The 23,609-nt window shown below is 39.6% G+C and overlaps 1 protein-coding gene across 1 annotated transcript in view; it reads right to left on the reverse strand.

The window, feature by feature from the left end:
* The window catches only part of arhgap15 (Rho GTPase activating protein 15), a 576,367-nt gene that overhangs the window by 40,587 nt on the left and 512,171 nt on the right, over positions 1-23,609 (reverse strand). The window contains exon 14 of the mRNA XM_067987193.1: positions 2,146-2,251. Coding sequence (XP_067843294.1) covers positions 2,146-2,251 — 106 coding nt within the window. The remainder of the gene's footprint in view (positions 1-2,145; positions 2,252-23,609) is intronic.

Consider the following 23,609-nt stretch of genomic DNA (forward strand, 5'->3'; position numbering starts at 1 on the left):
AGTTTTCCTTAAATGGCCAATGAAGTTCAACTTTCCACAAAAACACAGCAATATGCAAAAGATGAAAATTGAGCAACCATCAATTTAAAGGATTCATTAAAGGAGTAGACTCAAGCTACAGAACCAAACTGATCCCTTACTGCAGTCCAGACAATCAATATAGTAGACAAACAATTTAGCAAAAAAAAATCATGCCTCATGACTGGTCCACAAAACTACTGTTAGTGGTTTTATTGTTAAGTGGTTGATCGTGAATGTTTCTCTGAGGAAAACTACATTATATTAATATGAAACATAGTTATTGCCACTTCCTGCTTATTGCTTTTTCTTTGGTTACTAAATCTATTATAATATTTCTTATCAGTGTTATGGTAATAGCCATCAGTGGAGTGAAATCCTGGGAAAGGAAGAAAAAGAGATCTGAAACTAAATGCCTATCCTGAGAAAATACTTAATAAATGCTGAAGTTAATGGGATCCTCATTAGATGCAGTTTCTGTATTTGAAATGTAGGCCTTCAATATTATTACCTCAGTAATGATGCATTCCTCTTTCTGTATGAACTATTCCACTGCACGATGTTGAACAGATAATACTAACAGCACAACTGAATCCAGATCTTGTCATTGAAACAATCCATTGAAAGTGGGAGGAGCAATATGAATTTGCCATATTCTAGATTTGCAATTGCTGTGAATTATTGATTTAAAAAGGAATCACAATTGAAAAATTTAGTATTTTCTTACAGAAGCCCACAAGATTTAATAGTCTTACCATGCTTTCTAGCAGAGGATTCAGTGTGTCTCAACATTTAATGAAATTAATCATATATTTTTTGCTGGATGAGGCATTAAACCATGCCTTCACAGATCCTGTGGCACTATTTGAAGAAGAGCAGGGGAATTCTCCCTGTGTCTTGGCCAACATTTATCCCTCAGCTAACATCACCGAAACACATGATCTGGTCATTTATTTCTTTGCTGTTTGTGGGACCTTGTTGTGCAGAAATTGGCTGCTGAATTTACCCTCATGGTTACCTCCAGTGGCTACATGTCAAAAGTTCTGCATTGGTTATGAAGTGTTTTGGAAAGTCCCGAGTATGTGAAAGGTGCCATATAAACGCAAGTTCTTTCTTTTTTGAAAGTAACCATAGAATATTTGCTTTCTGAATTTAATGTTAACTGGTAGCTTGCAGTAATTACTGCTGTCCATTGGTTTCAGGCATTGTTGCACTGAATCCCTCGCCAACCTGAACTCCTACCTCACCCCATTTGCCACTGAAATTCTCATTCATGTCTTTGTCTCCTCCAGACTCGATTATTCCAATTTTCTCCTGGCTGGTCTCCATAAATTTCAGCTCATTCAAAGCTCTCCTGTCTGTACCCAATCCCACACCTGCTCACTCATCAACCCTGCTCTCGCTGGTTTACACACTTCAATGCCTCAAATTTACAATTCTCATCCTTGTGTTCAAATCCCTCCATGATCTCACCCCTCCCTATCTCTGTAAACCCCTCTAGCCCTACAATACCCAGCCCAAACTCTCTGTTACTTTAACTCCGGCCCCTTGTGCATGCCCTCCTCCCTTTGCTCCACCGTTTGTGGTTGTGCATTCAGCCGTCTAGGCCCCATACTCCGGAATTCCCTCCCTATATCTCTCTGTCTCCATCTCCTTCTTTAAGACCCTCCTTAAAAAACACCTCTTTGACAACCCCTCCTAATATTTCTTTCTTTACGTCCATTTTTCCTCACACGTCTATGAAGCGCCGTGGGATTTTTTTTGCATTGAAGGTGCAATGTAAATGCAAGTTGTTGATGTTTGTTGTTATTCCTGAACTCCTGAGAATACAACATAAGTCTTTCTGTTTTGTAATACCGACCGGAAGGAATACTTCCTCTGGTTACTCTGTATTAGCAACATCATAACCATAGCAGGAACAATTCCTATGTTCACTATTTCTAGCAATGCATTCTAAGAGTCCATTTAGGATATTGCTGATGCATAGTGACCAGATGAAATCGACCCCTGTGGTTACAAGAGGCACAAAATACATGAATTTTACAATTTCTGTAATGCAAATTAAACTTGTTGAATGAATCCTGCATGTTAAGATACATAAGAAAAAAGAAGTCTTTCGGTGCTTACTTCTGTAAATGTTTAACGAGAGCTCTCAAGGTATCATGGTTAGGTTTAGGAAGCTTCTTCACCAGTCTCTTCACACACTGAGCACGTTGAATGTAATTCTGATTTTCTGTGGGAGAAAAATGACCACAGTTAGGATACTGGTTGAATACTGTTATCTTTTCTCAGCTGGTCCCTTGTGACACATTTATTGCATTCTGATACATATACTGCAGTGACAGCTGAGTAAAGATACTACAATAAGAGGGAAACGGAATGCACTTCTAGTTCTTTTAACTAAACAATTGTTCACTTAATACCAGACATTCATGACAGTGATGGAAGGCATGCATGACCCAGATTGCCATCTGAGTTTTCCACAGTTATGTTTCTGAACCTTTAAAATCAAAACAGTAAGTCTATTGTATCACATCGACATAAAAGAAAAATCTAAAACACAGAGGTTTTGAGATCATGGTCAACAGGGATAATTCATTTTAATTGGTTTATTAGATGCAAGATTTCATAAGATGTTAACCTGTTAAATAACCACAGCTCTGAGTCTTAAAGGTAGAAATTACTGTTAGCAGCATTATTGTACGTAGGCCTAACACACTAGCACTAAGTTCCTCTGTCCATTATTTTAACGGAGAGATAAAACCACTTATTTTATGAGTTCATGCTTCCATTAAAATAACAGAATTAGATACAAGTACCTTAAACATTTGAATGATAAGCCTGGAGTTTCCTAGAACTTTTTGGCATAATTGCACTGCAAGAGCATTATAGTGTGGTTTTTTTTGTGAGGACATTTGCGTGTAATTGATTTATGCCAGTTTTACGCTGAAAGTAGCATAGTGCAATTTCTGTTAATCCAATTAAATTTACTTTGCATTTACTAATACGTTCATATTTTATATATGACTATCTATAATCTATATTGGTGGGTGCATGTAATTACAGTGTGAATATTTACATAGCAAGTTTCCAATATAAATTGGGGCATAGGAATTTATAATAGTAATATAAAAATTAGGACAGAGTGTATCACTCTAAAATGGGGACTGAATTATGTCTGCATGCCCTGGTCCAAATATTCCTACCCTCTAATCCTGCTTCACCTGAAGGCTATACTTGGTCTTGACTATACGCCCACACCATGGGAGATTGATTAGTAATATATTAAGGATCTTACATCTGCACACACTTTCAACTTTTTTCCATTATAAACCTACTGCTTCTATTTTGCTCTGAGATTTCCTCCAGAAACAATTTGTTTTATTATCATTTTCTTGCCACTCCAGTCAGATGTGGGAACTCTGCCCCATGCAAAAGACCAACTCACGTGAGTTCCCTGGATTTACATGAATAATGTGCTGACATGGATGTACACCCAAAAATTTAGGCTCAGCATAGCTCGATATCTCCCGATATCGGCATACCTGAGATTTCTGGAGTTTGATAGCAATTTTCTTCACGAGTATTTTTGAATTTTTCTTATTGACACCTGCACTATACTTAACCAAAGTGCTGTCATTCTCTGTGCACCTGAAGTGTTACGGACCCCCACTCTTCCCCCATACGTTCAGAAGGACTAAGCAGCTGGAATGACCTTCCCAATGGGTATACCGCTGTTTAGCAAAATAAAGGAAGAGGAAGAGGAGCAACAGAGGGAAGAGGCTGCAGCGGTGAAGTGTCATGGCAGAAGACAACAGCCCATTCGTTATCATCCTTATTGCTGGTGCTGCAATTATGGTGGTTTTTACTTTCCAACATAGGCAAATTAGCTCCACTGGAAATTTGGGTGAAGGTTCCTGTCAGCAAGATCAGCGTTGAAACTGCCATAGATTTTGTTGCGCTTTCATCATAATTGGAATCAAGGAAATTCCCGGCCTGCATAAATCAGATATACCAGAGTCACACCCATTCTACAATACATACTAAATTCTGGTACAATTTTCTGCCGGCAAAAGCTGTGGCAGCCCCCAAAATGGTGCATGACAGGATAATGAGGGCAGAAGCTGTTGTCTCAGAAATTCTGCCATTTACACGCGTATTGCAAGTTAATTAAGTTAAGCTTATAGAAAACAACAACAACAACTTGCATTTATATAGCACTTTTAAGTTACCTGCATGTCTTGTCAAACCAGGAAGTGATTGAGTTCACAGGCTTCAAATGTCCACAAGCTTTGTCTGATGCATCAGCTTTTAACTGAAGCAACTAGAAAAATCTTTTCTCAGCCATGTAGCTAAGAAAGAATTCTGCAAGCTGCCTTTCAGCTGTGTCATGCAGAAAAATCTTACGCTTCCCAGCCTTCTATCATGGAGCCTTTACCATGCTGTACACAATGGGCATTCCCATATATGTCCTTATAATCAAGATAGCACAAGAGCAAGAAGAAGAGGAAATGATGGAGGCACACAGGATAAGGCCACACCAAACGAGAAGACAACCAACTAAGAGGTACCCTTCCAACAGAGTCTAAAGGACACAGTGTTCCCTTGATAATGTCTCAGAAGAGGTCTGATTATGGAGATGACTGTTCAGTAAAGAGGCATTGAAAGAACTAACTTCTAACAACGTGTGCGAGGAGCTCATTAACTTCTTTCTCACTAAGGTGGAGACCATCCGTTCATCTGTCTTTGCTGTTTCCCCCCTTCCCCTTGCCAACAGTCAAACCTCCAACCTGCCCTAAACCCCTATACTCCAGTTTCTCTCCCAAACCTCCCATACCCTCTGTGAGCTCATCTTGTCTATTAGACCCAACCCCTGCTCCTTCAAACCTATTCTCATTAAAATCCTAACCACCCAACTTATCTTCCAGCCTCCATGCTAGCTGACATTGTAAATCGTTCCCTTTAATCAGGCACTGTTTCCATCCCTTTCAAAACTGTCATCATCACCCCCTCCTCAAAAACCACTTGACCCATCTGTCCTTGGAAACTACCACGCCATCTCCAACCTTTGTTTCAGCTCCAAAGTCCTTGAAGGTGTTATAAGCAAATACTTGCTATCTGGTGTACACTATAGCTGACATCTAGAAAACTAAAATATAATAAGGAGTAGTCAGCATGGATTTCAGAAAGGAAAGTTATGCTTGACCAACCTTATTGAATTCTTTGACGAAGTAACAGAAAGAGTAGGCAAGGGTAATGCAATAGATGTAATATATGACTAAGGTCAGAGCACATGGAGTCAGGGGACAGGTAGCAGAATGGATAGCAAGCTGGCTACAAAACAGAAAACAGAGTAGAGGTTAAGGGTAGCTACTCATACTGGCAAAAAGTGGGATGTGGTGTTCCAAAAGGATCGGTAATGGGACCACTGTTGTTCACAATTTACATCAACGATTTGGACTCGAGAATCGGAAATACAATTTCAAAATTTGTGGACAACAAAAATTAGGGGGGTGTAGTTAATAAGGAAGAAAGTTAAAATGCAAGAAGACATTAATAATCTTGCAGAATGGGCATGTAATTGGCCAATGAATTTCAATATAGATAAGTGTGAGGTGGTTCATTTTGGTAGGAAGAATAAGGAGGCCACATATTGTTTGGATAATAAGAGTGTAAATGTGTAGAGGAGCCAAAGGGATCTCTGGGTACAGATACACAAATCACTAAAAGTAGCAATGCAGGTTAATAAGGCCATACAAAGCAGAAAGGAATTGAAGGGTATGTTGATAGGGGTAGATGAAGTAGGGAGGGAGGAGGCTCGTGTGGAGCATAAATGCCGACATAGACCAGTTGGGCCGAATGGCCTGTATCTGTGCTGTAGCTTCAATGTAATGTAACTCAATGTAATGTGAGTGTATTTAATTTGGTAATCCAATCTTGGGGTTCAGGTGATGCATATAAACTAAAAGGGCTGGAACTCTAATGGTCCATGATGCCTTTTAGATCCCTTAATTGGATTACTGCTTTTTAATTCATTCTTTTATCCTATTAAATTATTGTTTTCTCATCCATCACTTTCCAATCAAAATGAAAGGAGCCACACTACATATTTGCTTGATAGTTGTTTGATGTTAACATTACTGGCTGCTTAGTAGTTTGAATAGGAATAGGACACAAATGGTTCACTCTGCCCCCACAAATCTATCCTGCTAACTTCAACATTAGGCTGGGACCTGGCATAACTGGGTCTCAGCATATTTTTCAACCATTCTAATGGATTCCCGCTGAAGTTACAGGGGGAATCTGCTGGAGTGGCTGTGGGTTTTCATGGCCCCCAAGTCCATGCATTTCATGTCATTTTTACTGTTGGCCCCTTCCTGCTGTAAAAGCTTAGTTGGGATAAAACTAGTGTTACTATCATTGGCAACTTTTTAAGTTTCCTTGCTAATGACTATCATAGTTAGTACTTTCAATACCTACCAGCAACCTACAAAATGCTGCATATGTAGAAATTTTGGAATGTCTGTCCAGCTGAAATTCTGTTTCTCACTGCAGATGCCACATTTTGAGTGTAATATAAACAGGGCTCCTCTGATCTTACAAGAGCTCTACCTGAAGTCAACAGAATATGTGTGATAAGAAGGTTGTAGAGCTTAAACATACTCAGGGAAAGCAATTTACCATTCATCTCACAGTAAGCCTAGTTTATCTTGGTTGTTTGTAAAGCAGTTACCTGTTATGTACTGGCATTTATCAAGATCATTTAACCACACAGATCATTCACAGAAAAGGTGCTTTATCTTGATAAGAGATCAGTATGAATTATGGTTTGCAGCTAGGTAGAAAATTGTACTTTCTAGATACCTTTTCAGTTATAAATCACCCAGTCACATCGCTCTGTTCTTCCACACAAACCTGCTGAGACTAGTTTTTCTGCCACAACTCTGCACTATTTTCATGCTTCCTGGAAAACTTTCAACTACTGCAGCTAATGATAAGTAGACCATTATTTTGAAGATGTTACATCAGCAGCTCACCGCTGAATATAATGAAGTGTTTGTGTTAAAGGGGGAGAGCACTTTGGGCTTCCTTTTCAGAATGAGAAGAAGGAAGCTTTCACAGTTTAAATCTACATCCTTTCCTTCAAGCACGTTATCCCTCTTTTTTTTGGCTTTTAACAACCTTCTTTGAACTCTGTAACAAAGGAAAGAACAATATCCTATTTTAATTTCTTGTATTTTAAATTTCAATACGTTTTCTTTTCAGAGCAGTTAGCTGGCATTCCGTGAAGCTGTTACTCAAATAATTGTGATGATGTGAAATTGACAGGAGATACTACAGATTGTTTTAAAACATTCTTTTTATCGGGGAAAGGGGGGGGGGACTTTCGAGTAAGAATCATCCTGTTGCCCTCTGTAATTTAACCCCTTTCTTTAATTGCCTTGCCTGACACTGTTACAGCTGAGAAGGTGGGCACGTGGCTTACTCCCAGACCAATAACCCCTGGGCAATCTGTCAAAGGATTGCCCAGTTGTGATTCTGTGCTCTGATGTTCCGTCCCCCTCGAAGTGAGAGACATTGGAGCTTCCACTCAGCATCATCCCATTCAATATGGCTTAGATTAGGTAACTGAGTGGGGCAGGAGTTAAACCCTATGGTATTAAGGATTAATGCTGCTCAATCCAGCAGCATGATTTCAAAGTGATCGCATTATAGTATATAAAATCTATATAAATATCAACATTTGGAGGTGTCACATTTTGTCATGCATGCAAATCTCTGTGCCATATTTTTAAAAAGTATATAAACCAGCCATTTGTGTCTAATTAACCACAGAATATGCATAACAGCAATTAGCCTTTAAGTGACCTTAGTATGTGCCTACTTACAACAATTGGACCTTGTGGCCCTAAAGAGGCAGTCCAGGTTACATATAGTTCCGACTTTGCAACAGAATAGTATAATGCTCCTGCCCTCTTAAAAATAACATATTATGTGACTTACTATGCACAACACCATGGGAGATCTGCTGTAAAATTTAAAAGCTATCTTGTGGACTCAAATCTATTGAGAAGTGGACTGAGACTGTCAAAGCACTTTATGCTTACGCTCATTAACAGCCTTCAGAGAGATTAAGCTTTTGATCTCTGGTGGTCTACTAACCAAGAATGGGGTAGAAATTCAGCTTGGGCTGTTGTGCAAAACGGGCGGTATTGGATTGGCTGAGTTGAGCTAGAACCCAAATGGTCTGAGATATGAAAAGACAGGCTTGTAAGTTATGTGACATTCAGTAACTTTGAGTTGTTAAACATAAGATTTGGTACTAGAATATCCTAATGCTGAAGTTGTTACAATGGTAATGCATTATGGTGTTTGTTGTGTACTGCAGTTGTGAGAATGAGTAACAGCAATTGTGCGTTTTTTTAAAACCTTATTATTTATTTCAGTTACGGAATGCTCTAGTTAATTATAGCTCTGAGTTCTGTTATTGCAGGTTGCCATTTAAATGACTCAAGTGGACATCATTGTTCATGGGATGAATGTGATGCTCACGTGCTTGTAATTGTGAATTAGTATTTGACAGGCCTTACCCTAGACAATATAAAGTCAAATGCAATCAGTTCTGGCTTTTTGGTCTAGCATAGTAACTAAAACAATTGCAATTTTGTAGGCCGTGTTGCTGAATTAGCAATTGCACAATGAGGTCATTCTGATTGTAAATCTGTGCAGTACACATTTGGCTCGTTCGTGTTTTCCTTTTCTAATTTTGCCTCAGATTTTCTCCTTTAACCCTTCCAGAAGGTGGTGAGCGCAGCTGGGGCATGATACATGTTTAATTGTGACCTCCTGGTATTTCTCTCTTCTTCATCCGTGTGCCTAGACAGTCTGTTAGTCACCATAACCAAACTTAATCCAGTCCTCACCATATGTGCATTTCCCATAAGGACACCTGAATAGTGATCAAGAGCAGACGCTGTTGGTCACTGTAGTAACCCAATGCCATTCAGGCTGAGGTTCATTAACTCAGTACAAACCAGGGATTGAACATAGCATCCTCCTGATCTGCATGGCTTTGTACCACTGTAGACAGTGCATTTACACACAATAACAACTTGCGTTCATATAATGTTCCTCATGTAAAAAGAACAGCTCAGAGTGCTTTAAAAGGGCAGAGGACACTGAACAGGAAAAAGAGGGAAGGGAGAATTAGAAAAGTGGCTCACTAGTTTCTTTTGAGAACATTCAACTTCTTTGTAGGTTTGGGTTGAAATCCTTTGCTGCTACAAAATTGATCTTCTAGTGCTCTGTATGACTTAATTACCTCCCTATTGTTTCTATCTTCTCATGTGCTGTTCAATCAGTCCACAATCAGTGTATAGTATCTTTGCCCATACGAAGTGGAAATAGTTATGTTGGGATTCATGAGGAATTAGTAAAGTACACATTGGCATCTTGATGTCTGAAGTACATGCACTAAATACACAATCAAAAAAACACACAAATAGGGGTGCCAATAACTAGGCATATGAGGACAGAGAGAGAAAGAGTAGAAAACAAACAGCAAGACAGACACACACACATGGAATTAGAGTACAAAAGAATCAGAGAAACAGTTCTAGAAAAAACATTTATAAAGTGCTTTATCATGTTGAAACACCACAAAGTACTTCACACAACAATTAATTATTTTTGAAGTCCTGTAACTGTTGTTATAATGGCAAACACAGAGTCATTCTGTCCTAGCAACATCCCACAAACAGTAGTGAGATGAATGACCAGTTAATGTGCTTTTTTTGGTGGTACTGGTTGACAGAGTAATGTTGGCTAGGACAGCAGAGGAACTCCCTTATCATCTTCAAATACTATCACAGGGCCTCAAGGGTAAGTTTTCTTCTACCCTGTGCCTGGGGAACGGTGGCCATAGAGGAAAAAGAGGGAGGGCCTCGTTCTGTCAGGTCTCTGCCCCATTGCACTAACCCAGATTTCCTGAGCTGTGGTTATAGCGGGTGCAGACTCAGTATAGCTATTGAAAGGGGTACTGCTTGCCTCTCACTTCATTTTCCTTTGAATTGTTTGTTGGGTGACCCAGTGCAGGAGTGCTCATTAAATCCTGGTACCATGGCCTACTTCTGGACCCCTGCCAACCAAAAGATTGCTGGGCTCATGGGGCAGCCTGAAGACTTGAAGCCAAGTAAGATTTTTTGTGATAGGACAAGGGCACAAAAGTTTTGATCCATGATTCATCAGTACACGTCCAGAAATTAGACACAAGCTGTAACATTGGAAGGCCAGAGATCAAGACACAAAATCCACTGCTCGACAGGCAAAAGTTAGATTTACAGGGGTAGAAATTGGTCCTGGGACGTAGCACAGAACGGGCAGGATTGCATCCACCGCCTGTTATTCCTGCCGCCCAATATTCAGTTACACGCTGTCAATGTTTTTGTAATGTTTCCTGCATTACAACAGTGACTATACTTCAAAAATACTTCATTGGCTGTAAAGCGCCTTGGGACATCCTGAGGTTGTGAAAGGCACTATACAATCACAAGTCTATCTTTCTTCTTATGGAATTGAATATCAGGCGGGGAGTATAATGGGCGGCTGACCCGATACAGCTCAAGATGAGTTTGCACGTCATACTTCATTAGTAGACCACCAGAGATCAGTTGTATATTCCAGCAATGGATCACCAGAGATTGGGCATAGGTTCTGTCATGAGACTGCTAGGAATCAGGCACATATTCCATCATTAGACTAGATGCATACTTCATTACTAGATTGCCTTAATTTGGATCATTAGACCACCACAGATCAAATGTTTACTTCACCATTACACTTCCAGAGTTTGGATATAGGCTTTATCATAGGATTGCCACAAATAAAATACAGCAGAGTGCCTGTGAACAGATACATACTGGACCACTACACCACCAGAGATTAGAGCCCCAATTTTAACTCAGGGTGAGTGGCATGTGCCAAGTACACCCCGGCTCATCAATGTGAGGCCCAGGACATTTTAATTCCCGGACCTTATTTAAATAGATCAGGCCTGACTCCCACCTGAACTCGGCATCAATGATGTCAGGCTAATGGGCTGGAGTCGGGCGAGTGCAGCAGGAGGCCGCAGCCGGGGACCCATAGGAATGGGAAGCCCGGGGTAGGGGATGCCCAAGCAGAAATGTTCCTCTGGGTCCCATATGGATTCCTGTAAAAATAAAAATAATAAACCTTTTCGGTCTTTTCTGGACCTGCTGATCCTTGGCGCCGGGTTTCCCTGGCGAAGCTAGTACCAGGCACTGATCTCGCTACTGCCGGTTAAAATGTGGTCAGGGTCTAAATAATGTTATCAAACCCCCATTTTTGAATTTCAATGTGGCCCTCACCTGCCTGGGACAAAGGCCTCACACGCTGCCCGAAATGCGCCTGTTAAAATGGCATGGGGCACGTGCGCAGCACAGCTTTGGCGAGGGCCATGCTGCCAATATTTCAACTACCCCCCCCCTCCACCCGTACACGACCCATTCTAGTTGGACACGGGAAGTTAAAATCAGGGCTCAGATACATCCTGCAACTTTAGACCATTCAACAATTCTTCCAAGCCAGATCCCAACAACTAGATCTCCTGGGAAAATTACAGTTTCTTAAAAAATGAAAAAGAGATCAGATTTCCCCAGTAAATTCCAGGAAAATAGACATCTCCTAACCTGCTGGATCTAAAATGAAGTATTTTTCTTCAAAAAAAAGATACCGATGGATGGCTCCACTAATAACAGCAGACACTGTCCTCTCTGAAGACAAAATCCTACTGGAGGGATATGAAAAACATCAATGCAAATGTACAGAAGTACATTTTGGCTGTCTTTACATATGTTCGGCCATTTTTTTTAAAGTGACAGGCAAATATAGCCATGATCCAGTTTAATTAGTGTCTAATACAAATATGATCAATCTGTTCAGGTTATTTTGGATTACAAATTCAGATCAGTACTTATCTTCCGGAAATGCTTCAACCTAGTTTTTCTGATCACTTATGCCTTTTGGGTGTAAAGTGAGCACAACTGATTGGGAAAAGGCGTGGAGATTTGTAATGCCGGATACCTTACTTTTTAGTGCAACTCTGAATTTCTAGTGGAGTATTTGATGGGGGCAGGCGGGAGCTTCAGTTGAATATGTTAATGTTGTCCCAGTAGATGTTCATACACTTTCCTGATGTACATTTATGCCTAATGCTGATTCATCTACGCTCCCATGTAAAATGGACGCCCAGGTTTACTGGGGACTGAGCTCTGTATGGAAGTTCATGTAAGGAGTTCTTTTAGAAGAGGCACAATTTTTCAGTCTTTTTCTCTACCACTTTTGTTTTTTTTTTGCTGTTGTCATTCAGCCATTTTCTCCCCCAACAGCAGCAATAATACCACAAAAGATTTCACCGTGGGACTCCCCCTCGGAGCGTTTTGGATGATGAAGAAGAGGACCAAAGGAGATGTATAGCAGGTCAGGTTGCATGAGAAGTGCTGTGCACCCATCCACCAGTACCCTTAAGCCTGTATTTACAGACTGAGATGCTGAAAATCACAACCATCAAACAGTAATGCTTGTGAAGGCTTTGATTCATAAGGGGCGCTATGAGTGAGTTATGCCACATGCTGCAAAGTGACCGCAGCCGAACGCATCCGCGTATGGAACTGCCAATGATTGTGAAGGTCACAACAGCCCTTAAATTCTATGTATCTTGATCATTCCAACGGGCCACTGGCAACATCACACACATCAGACAATCTGCAGTCCACAGATATATAAAGCAAGTGATGGATGCCTTATTTGCTTGAGCAACAAATTCCATCTTCTTCCTCGTGCACAATAGGAAGCAATTTGAGAGCTTTGCAACTTTAGCAAACGTCTGCATTTCTGAAGATCCAGCAGTTATAGATTGCACCTACATAGTTTTGCATGTTCGATTGCAGAATGCTACTATCTATAGAAATCAAAAAGGATTGTGCTCTCTGAATGTTCAGCTCATTGGCAAGTATCAACAGTAGATTATGCAAGACAATGCTCACTTCCTAGGAAGTTGCTACAATGCCTTCATTTTAAGGCAGTCCACCAATATCTGACCCATGGAGGCAACTATCAAGCTGACTCCTGAGCGATCAAGGCTATCATCTGAAGCTATGGCTCATGACACCGCTGCTGAATTTCACCCGCAATGAATTATATCGGTGCAGTTCTTGCAGGTGGCCTTATATCTGATTGGAATGTCTATGGTTATATGTCACAACAATATCCTGTAAATAACCTGAAAAAACATAAACAATGAACCATATGATTCACTGAGAAACTGCACCTTGATATGTATATGCTGAACATAAAAATATAATACACCAGTATTAGATAATAATTTTTTTAACTAAAATGACAATTCTAAAAGTAGGGCTATGATTCATAGACACGTGTGATTTATAATCTGGACTTTGTGGTATTTCCTTTGATCCATTTTCAATTCCAAAAGTTGACTGCTCACAACTGGAAATAATAATAACTTGGTTACCACCACTGAACACTACTGTTGCCAAGCTATTTTTCACAGTTGTAAGGAATGGTTTTTTGTGTGATTGCTGCATTCAAACTCCAGAAGAGAGACATTGAGCAATGTAATCATTTACAACAATGGATAATGGAAAGTGGCATCCCATTATGAATATATGATTTGGTTTAATCTGGTTGAATGGAGATTAAATGGTCCTTGGGAAGCTGGTACTACAGGCAGTGGCACGTTCAGTTGCACGAGGTAAAATCAAACAAGGTACTCCCACTTTAGAATCATCTCCTTTCCCCTCTTTGCCAAGTGGTACATGAGGCAACCTATTTCTTCCACTACTTTAACAGTCAGCAGATCATGCTTTGTTGTTTACATAACTAAGACCCTTTATTACGTAGGCAGGTCATTAGATTGAATCACAACTCTCTACCAGAAGGACTGGCTAGATGTGATGGGTGGGATTGGGACTCCACTCCCTTCAAGCACAAATATGCCACTGGATGTCAACCTAGTATTCAGAGACTGGAACTCAAGTCTCCACTTGCTGGGACAGTCTGGAGTGGGGCTTGAACCCACAAACTTCTGACTCAGAGGTGAGAATGCTACCACAGAATCAGGTTCACTCCACTCCAGAATAACAATGCAATGTTAATCCCAGGGCATTTGGGACTGAAAGGGTTAATCTGACCTTAATACATTGTTGACTTGATAATCAGAAGTCAATTTTGAAAGGCAGATTCTACCGGATTAACAAAGCTGCTTGATGAAAAAAGAAAATGACATCAATATTGTGTTAAATTCTGCTGGGTGACCAAAGTGACTGGCCAAGGTCACAGCAATAAGTTACCATTGCTCATTAATATTTTCTCGAGGAAGCAGCTTGTTAACCTTTAAGCTGATGCACTGGAAAAGAATAATAAAAGTTTATTAATAGATCTGTATTTACATATTGCAAAATAACTTTTCTGAAATTTACAAGTGAGGTGTTTCCATGCAATCATTAATATTAGTGCCACATTATAACATGGAGATTAATGGATGGTTGTTATAGGATAATACAAATCCTGGAGCATGTTACTGAAATAATAATGGATATATAGAAATGATTAGAAGGTAGAAATCTTATTGAGGGGTTTGGATATGTGATGCATTGTGAGAGGAAAAGCTGATATCAATCTTATACGTGACAGGAAGAGAATGTGTGACTAAAAAGTAACATACCGTGAACAATTTTTTTTTAACCAGATCATGGATTTTGCATATTTGGAAACATTATTTATCTAATAACTTTTTATGAAATTCTGCATTTCCTGTGCTTGAAGATAGAAAAACAGGAAAACGTTTATCTGACAGAGCACAGTTTTGCAGGATATGGAGCTTGTCACAATCCCATCACTCATCACTCTCTTATAACCCATAACCTGACTCAGGGCTGATGGATACAGCAATTTCATGTTTCCTAGTCTGGTTAACTATATTTACCACTGCCAAGTATCAGTGACATCCTCTAATATACAATTAGGCTAAAGAAAACTTTCAGGCTAACATAATTAGCTATTTGTTCATCATAATCAGTTAAAAGACAAATAAATCAATGATTGATTCTTAACTGGAACTATGTTCTAACAGGCAGTTTTCAGTTTGAATCTGAAGTAGGTGGAAGCACAGATGCACAGAACATGATTCATTTAGCTTCTTAAAACTGATAAACTATTCTCTGAAAATGGTTAACCTAACATTTGGTGGGAACCAAAAATGCTGCAATCATATTGGATGGTCTGGCTTGACATATCAAATCAGAAAGAAACGTAAGTCCAACTATCTGATTGAGCAAACATATCAGGGCCTATCTTAGAGTCTGATGGGAGGTGGGCTAAGGGGACATGTCTAAGTCCACAAATGCTGAACCTGGTTTCGTTCAACCTATTTTCCACATAGTGGGCAAACTGCAAGTGCATGTCATGCCTGAGATTGGCAGTTTGTTCGCTAGGGATACAAAATTGCATGCTGCTGCAGGCCTTAAAGGCTGCCAAGGGCTTAAAGGGGCATTGATGTTTTTCTCGCTAAAGGAGAATACAAGGTTAGAATAAAATTGCAGTTTCTACAAGCTATCATGCGAGTGACAGGGCACCTCACTTTTCACATGGGCCAGTGGATTTTTTTTTGGACCAAGTGAGGCAACAGAGGGATGCTCTCTTCCCTCTCAATAGGTGCTATGTCTCAGATACTTGGTCAGGATGCTCGACAGGAGGTAGAAAACTGTTTAGATGCTGTTTCTTCAAGTATGTCACTGGACCCCAATTTCTATTTATTTTTACCTAGAGAAAGCAAAGAGGAACAAAGAGGTCAATACTAATAGTGTTGTTCCAAGGACATGGCTATAGTGCAGGGGAAAGTTCAATGTTCACACCAAGTATGCAAAGGTAGGAAAGCCCACTCAGATCTCCATGCTGATGTAATGTTTCAACTGTGAAAGGTCTAATGGTACCTCAAAATCTTCCATGTTTGCCTGCTATATATCAGGGAAGACTTTAGTGCACCTCCATCCTGAAATACTGTTCCTCCTGAGAACTCCTTATATTTATGTAACAGCATGATGCTGATATTATACCTGAATACCCTCTTTCCAATAGCTATATTCAATCCTTTCTACTCTACTAAAAGAAAAAAAAAACCATAACAAAGAGGGAGAGAAGCTGCAAAGGAGGAGAACCACCCAACTTCCAATCTCTGACACATTTTGAGGAGCTTGCCCAAGACATCATCGTATCATTGTGCGGAATGCAAACTCGGACCAAGGTACTATTAAAATGGTTCGAATGCTTTGTTCCTCTTTGCTTTCTCTAGGTAAATATAAATAGGAATTGGGGTCCAGTGACATACTTGAAGAAACAGTATCTAAACAGGAATCATTATTCTAGCCCTGCAAAGCCCCCATTCTAACCCAGCTCAATTATACCCACCTTGCAGTATTTATACAGTACCTTTGAGGGGAGGGCATTAGGTGATACAAAGTGGATAAATGAGCAGGAGAGGTAATAGGGAAACGGGGAAAAGGAACTTGGTGGCTTCTTCAGTCTGCAGAGTTCAGGGGTCTTGCTTTTAAAAGAAGGATGCTTTATTTACATAAAAGATTACTATAGTCATTTGAAAGCATGTTTACAAGCTTTCAGCACTTGGTAGCTAATGTGAAGGATACCTTAACCTACATGTGTGAAGTTCTGATGCAAGGGATTAAAAACTCTGCAGTTCACCATGGAGGGCAATCTTTAGCAAAATCCCACACAGTAGAGCCTACAGCAGTTGTCTCAGGAATGCCCATATTGTAGCCACGCAGGCTTTCAGCTCTACTGTCTCCTCCTTCTTGGACAGGTCAAGAGATTGTATTAAGATATCCATTAAGATATCCATCAGTAATTTCAATGCTCTTGTTGGATCTGCTCTCACGCAGATCAGTGGGCGAGTTGAGACAGAGCCCAGTTGCAGGGCAGACATGGAATGGGCATGGATGATGTTGCTATTTCTCTGGATGACAACATATTGGTATCCTTCTGCCTTTTCCAATGACCGCACACATGCCAGAGAGCATCAGGGTCAGGCTTCCCCTGCAGCCACCAAAGTGGTGCAGCATCCAGTTGGGTCATCTCCTGCTCACTGAAGTTTGTAGCCACCACCATCTCAATAGCCTTTGAATGAGACAAAACAGTATGCCACCTCCCATACTCCAGTCAATGGAGGAACACATTGAAGAAGCACTAGATTAGGGAGTAGCCACAAGCTATTGGAAAATAGAATGACACACAAAATGGGCACAGTTCCGTTGGGAGCTCTGCATTTGTTTTCAGGGCATAATAGAGACTATGATCGGCCTCACCCAGTTAATCAGACTTACTTAACCTGGTGTACAGTATAACTGCAAAATTCTCAATGACTTAGTGCTTTGGATTTTTGCTCACTACACATTAATTTCACACTGAATCTATATTTAAATGGGCTCCTACATGTGATCTGATTATACTCCCGAAGCAGTGTTCCAGTGGGCGCTGAAGATGACAGAGTATCAGTTTGGATTCATTTGAATAAATAAACTCAGAGGAGTATTGCTGTTGGGTACTGGCAGGGGTCATTGTGCTACCATGTATGAGCATCTGGGCACATGCTGTTATGTGCCACAAAAGTAACGGCATCTATCCATTAAATTGCTAGTTGCCGTCTTCCATGTTACCAAGATAATATTCACTTGTCTGCAGGGAATCCAACAGTCCCACATGAACCTGACCCTGAATCCAGTTTGAATACTATGTAGCAAAACTCTGTTATCTTGTGAACAACAACAGCTACTCAGGAGGGCTGCCCTCCATTTACTTACCCTGGGCTGGATTTGAACCCAGATCTTAGTCATCTGCGCCACCTAGCCAATAATTTTTATTTATTGTGATTTGCCAAAACAAAGGAAAAATAGGAGAAAAAAATTAGAATATTAAATTATTCAAACAGAATATTAAGGTATTTTTTGTTATAGTACATTATTAATTGAATAATTTAATACTCTGTCTACAAATGAGACAGTTGTCATGTTTTGTAAAATTACAGTCGTCAATTTGTGTGTTTGCCAGCAGTTACTAAAGCTCTCTGTCAGTGGTTTAATACAGAATTTATTCAGAATCATTAGCAGAAGCACTATTGAGGCCAGCATCAGCATATCAAACTCTATGTGCCAGTGTTACAACAGAATGACCGATAAAAGACAATTTTTTTCATATTTGGTGTGACCAATCATGTGATGCATAAAGTCTAAATGGCTTACTGAATGTTGTAGCACGGTTCCATCCCATTGGCTGCAGTAGGGGTGCATGCAGATGGATGACAGTGACAAGGGGGAGAAGTGCTTTTGCTTATCCGTGCGTTAAGATGCCATCCAGAGGCTCTGTGCTGCAGACACTTCATTAGAATGCCAAGATAATGGCAAAGTACCACTAGGAGTGACACCCCATTTCCTGCTTACTGATCTCTCCCACCTCAGCAGATGACAACAATCCCACACAGCCCTTGCGCAGCCCTGACTTTCAAACACTTTGACTTCAAGTTCTACTGTCCCTCCGACTTGAAAAATGCTACAAAATTACAGGCTGGGAGGAAATTGTTCCACATTTCCTGACAAATTGAGTTAAACCGGCATTAAGTGAGCTTTAAGAAAACAAATGGCTTTCTTTATCACAGGTGGACACTGATGCTCTAATGGGTCTGTGCTGATTGTATCATTGCTAATGGTTTGACGGGAAGCATTAGAATTTTTCATAAAAAAAACTGGCAGAGCACGTCTTGCTAACACAGACCTGTCAAGCGCACTCTGTCCCTTTTGTGCAGGGAAGCAGATGTTTCTAAGTATACTATAGACTGGCATTAGATCGAGTGGCAGATGCCTGTGAGGGTGCCAAGTTTTTAGATTTTATGAAATGAGCATGTGGTGTTCTGGGCAGGGACTTCTCTGTTCAAACTTTGCTGATTCTCAAAAGGCATTTTTATTTCCTGAATCAGAACTCCATTTTTCATTATAAACGCTCTAATACACCTAGGCACACACCTGAGGCATTAGCTGCAAGCTTGGTTATGTGCCCAAACTCCACTCCACTCATTATGCGCTTCAACCCACTCCCCCTCCTGCCTTTGTTTCTAATCCCTGCAATGGCCCATTGCACCTCTATGAGGTTTGACAAGTTCCAGTTGAATTTAAACTACATTTCAATTTGGTTTGTTTTATCTCTGACAAGTTTTTGTATAAAAAAAAGCAAAATGGCTTCATATTCTGAGCAAGCTATTGCCAAAATACACTGAAAATTCAGCAAGAGTCATTCACTAAGATTTTCTTAATCACAGAGAAATTTACTATACCAATCACTGTATAACTACAAATTGTATGTGTGTGTTTGTGTGTGTGTCCAAACTACTACAATTTCACTGAACACTGCATAATATGAACAATCAGCATTCTACCATATTGTATGCAATTTGTTGGCATAAGATTACAGAATCAGTAAGTATTTATCAGAACATCAACTGATTATGTAATTTTGCAACATTTGGTTCATAAATGAAGCTGGAAAACCTAATGCTACAAGTTGCTTGGTTTCCATGATTTGTTGAAATTGTGCAAACACCAGCACAAGGAGGCAATCTGTTGACAAAGTTAAGTGAATATTCTTTTGACTAGTTTTCAGAATTTACTGACAGTATCTTCCCCCATCTTGATGACTAAAATAGCGATTAAACCACCCTCTGTCATCACACCCATAGTCCAGTGAACTAGCCACTAAAACAACCAAACTTATTGACAAACTAGGTGACAGCAAGTTTCCTGCCACATGACTCCAAGCAAATAGGATCATTAACTGCAGCTAGTAATGTCTTGTTAACAGTGAAACATACATAATATTGTAATAAAGCTACTCAACTGTTAGTAGTTTCATTATTGTAATATTAACTCTCAACTAGTAAAACAAATACATAAAACACAACTTTAATTATGAATTAAAAAAAATCATTTTGCCTTTGAAATTACACCACAAATGCTTAACATGTTTTCTGAAATTCCATGCTTTGATATTTTAGCGGAGGTGTTAATCATTTAATTTAATCAGTTCGCTTGTAAGGAATTATAGATGAACACAGTAAACATTCTCCCCTGACACAATTACAGGGCCTGTAATTCTTACCATTCCTATTTTCCCCTGTTCATTTATTCTTCCCCTTTTCTCAAATTTGGCCCCTGACCAATTAAGTTTAAAATCTTTCTCTTTCCTTGTTTCATCTTTTTCCTGGCCACCACCCTACATTTTTGGAGGTGACAACAAGTTTTAAAAAAATTGGGCTATTTTTCCAGTCAACTGGAAGTCTAGAATTGAAAGACTGACGTGAATCTTTGAGACATTTTTTGTACGCAAAAACTCTGCCTACAGATCTACAGATATACTCATAGGCAGCAAGGCTCAGGGGGTTAAACGGACCTTATTTCATGAAAAATATCTGAGTGCATTTCTTCTCCCTGTTCTCAATTAATTTGTGTTGAAGTAATCTCTTGTACACTCTGTTTATAAATGCACCCCATAACGATTTAATGAAGCTACACTATAAACAGACTTACATAGAGTCACTCATTCTCTTTCAGACTCAGATTACCTTCAAATCACCATTCACACACGCATATAACCTAGAAATTATTGTTTGGAATATTAGTAAAGGAACACTTAACTCACTTGTATGACATTCTTCTGTCTGCTATTTTAAGGGAGGCATTAACCTATTTAAAATAAATAGGTTACTATCTCGCATAAATAGTGTTTATCCACTAACATCGGCAACAGTCATTTTTAAGCTTAGAGTTTCAGTAATCTTTAGTCTCAGTAAGAACTATTTTTGAGAGTGCTTGTCCACTAAAATTAAATAAACAGTGGTAAAAAAAACTATTTTTGTTGGAAAAAAACAATTAAAATTTAATTTGTGTGATATAGCCTACACAGTAAAACAGTGGAGGTCGATAGTGTTGATAAATTTAAGAGGGAAGCGGTCAGTGTTTTGATGAAAGAAGCAATTGAATGATATAAGAGATAGAGTTGTAAGGTATTTTTTGAACTTTGGGACTAGTCAGAATGGGCCGCAGTGATCTTTTCTAGTCATGTCCATTCCTATATTCTCATGTAATATACAGTATCTCTAAAAACAACTCTATAATGTCAGCGAAGTGCAAATATTTTGTGGGCAATTGTCACAAGTTAAGATCACTACAACATCAAGGCATGAAAACATTATCATTATGTTTATGTTATATATTTTTTCCAAAGATTATTATTGTGAAATTGTAGTAATAGATATTACGGAGTATATCACACGTAGGATAAGATAAGAGATATATGTACCGTTTATAAGATCAAAGAATATAAAGAGAATAGCACATATAGAACAATAGAGACCTTGGACAGTGCTACATATAAGTCGATAACCCTGCAATACTTCGCAGATATCAGTGTGAGCCAATCCTCTTGGGATTCTTCCTCCATTCCCCAATAGCCTCCTGTAAATACATCTCCACTGATCACCATTCTCATCTCCATGACCAGGTTGAGACAGAAAACCTGCAAATGAGATCTAGGCCACCTTTTAAGGAAGGAGTAGAGAGAGGCATGTAGACGGATCCTCAACACTACCACCAAAATGCAGGAAGGCTGGCTCAAAATCAGACATTACCACAAGCACCACAAGTTCCACCCTTCTATACCTGATGACTATTGGGGGGCTATGACAAGAAGGGCACCCTCTACCACATATTATGATCACGCCCCTACATCCAGCCACTTTGAATAGCAGTCCAGAAGATCACTAGGTCCATAAGTGCTGTTACAATCCCAGAGGACCCAGCTCAATGCTTGTTGTCATTGCTCGCAACACCAACCACTAAATGATAGCGGGTATGATATCCAATTTGCTGTTGGCTTCAGAGTTATTCTGCGCTGTGTTCTTGCAAGATTAAAATAACTTATTTTATTATTGTACCTGAATCTGATATTGCACCATCACTGAGTGAAATCAGAGCCATTGTGGTAGATTTTCAACTTCCCGCCAGGGCGTAAAATCGCCATTGCGGATCGGCTGCTCTTTATTGAAAACCGTTCGATTTCCATTTCCATTAGTGGAAGTGAAAAGCAGCCGGTTCCTACAACAAGCGGCTGATCTGTAACACTAGCTTTATGCCCGGGTGGCAAGCTGAAAATCTACCCCATTGTATTTTTGCTCTAAGCAGTTAACAGAATGGCGCAAGACTGTGGAGGTTTGAAACGAAAACAATAGAAGATAGCTTCATGCTATTCGTTATTGTGGATCACAAGTCACAGAGTTCTAGTTACGTTTTTGTTAGTCTGCAGCTGAACAAAGCAGCTGGTGTCAGAAACTGTACAGAGCTTACTAACAGAGCCCTTTTCTTTCAGAGCTGTGCCGAAGGAATTATTTTGTATCACTTCATGCGGTAAACAAAGTCCGCTCGCAACTGAACTACCTCTGCAATCATAGCCACACATAAACAGAGAAAGGAAAAAGTACATTTTAAAAGCTCTTCACTGTTAGATCAACAAATACTTAAAAAAAAGGAAGTGATGCAGAGGAACATCTCTAAGGTAGCAGGGACCATTAGTATTGCCCTAGGTGGATAAGAACTCACACCAGCAGCTTTGTTTAGTTGGACAATAACCAAATTAATTCTAATGGTAACTGACCTTTTCAGTTGCCTGTAACTATAATTAGGGTGGGGATGACCTTTAAATAGACAGAAAAAAGAGAAGAGGGATGTAGATGTATATTTCAAAAGCGAGAATTTCTTTCTTCCATACAAGTGAAGTTAAAATGTCATGATACTTCTCATCAGGCTTCATTTTGTTTACTATTTGTGTTTAACATTAAGACAGAAAAGGGTTTGTTTGATGTTAATTTTGTATTTAAAGACTCAGCCAAATAAACAAGTGAAAACTTAATAGGTAATAAGTTACTGACTGGAATTATGCCTGTACGTACTAACACTGAAACTGCTGAACCAAAGTTTCAGGACCTCACTTGAATGAGAACTAGTGCAGTAGGATAGATATTGTAGGACTACACGAGAAAAAGAACTGAAGCAAGGATATTGTAGCACGTATAAACTGTGAGGAGGACATTAAGCTGATATCCGTTAATATGTATTCTGAACTAAGTACCCAGAATTGATCTAATTTAGATTAATTTGGTGAATACCTAAATTTGGCCTTGGTTGGAATTTTTGGAATTGGCTAAATTTGGCACTTTGAAAATATATAAAATATATGTAGAAGGACAAATTAACGTACGTGTGTGTGTGTGTGTGTGCGTGCCATCATTTTACTTTTCCATGGGTTTCCCTCCTGCTATGATGGGCAAGTGGCTACAGTGTAGGCTAGGATCATTGTCACAATTGAGTGTGTAAAATTAAGCACTTAAAACATTGTAATGGTGGGGATGGAGGGAGGGGTGTGTACTCCCATGGGGGTGA

This window comes from Heptranchias perlo, chromosome 7, assembly GCF_035084215.1.
Source record: "Heptranchias perlo isolate sHepPer1 chromosome 7, sHepPer1.hap1, whole genome shotgun sequence".
Taxonomy (NCBI): domain Eukaryota; kingdom Metazoa; phylum Chordata; class Chondrichthyes; order Hexanchiformes; family Hexanchidae; genus Heptranchias; species Heptranchias perlo.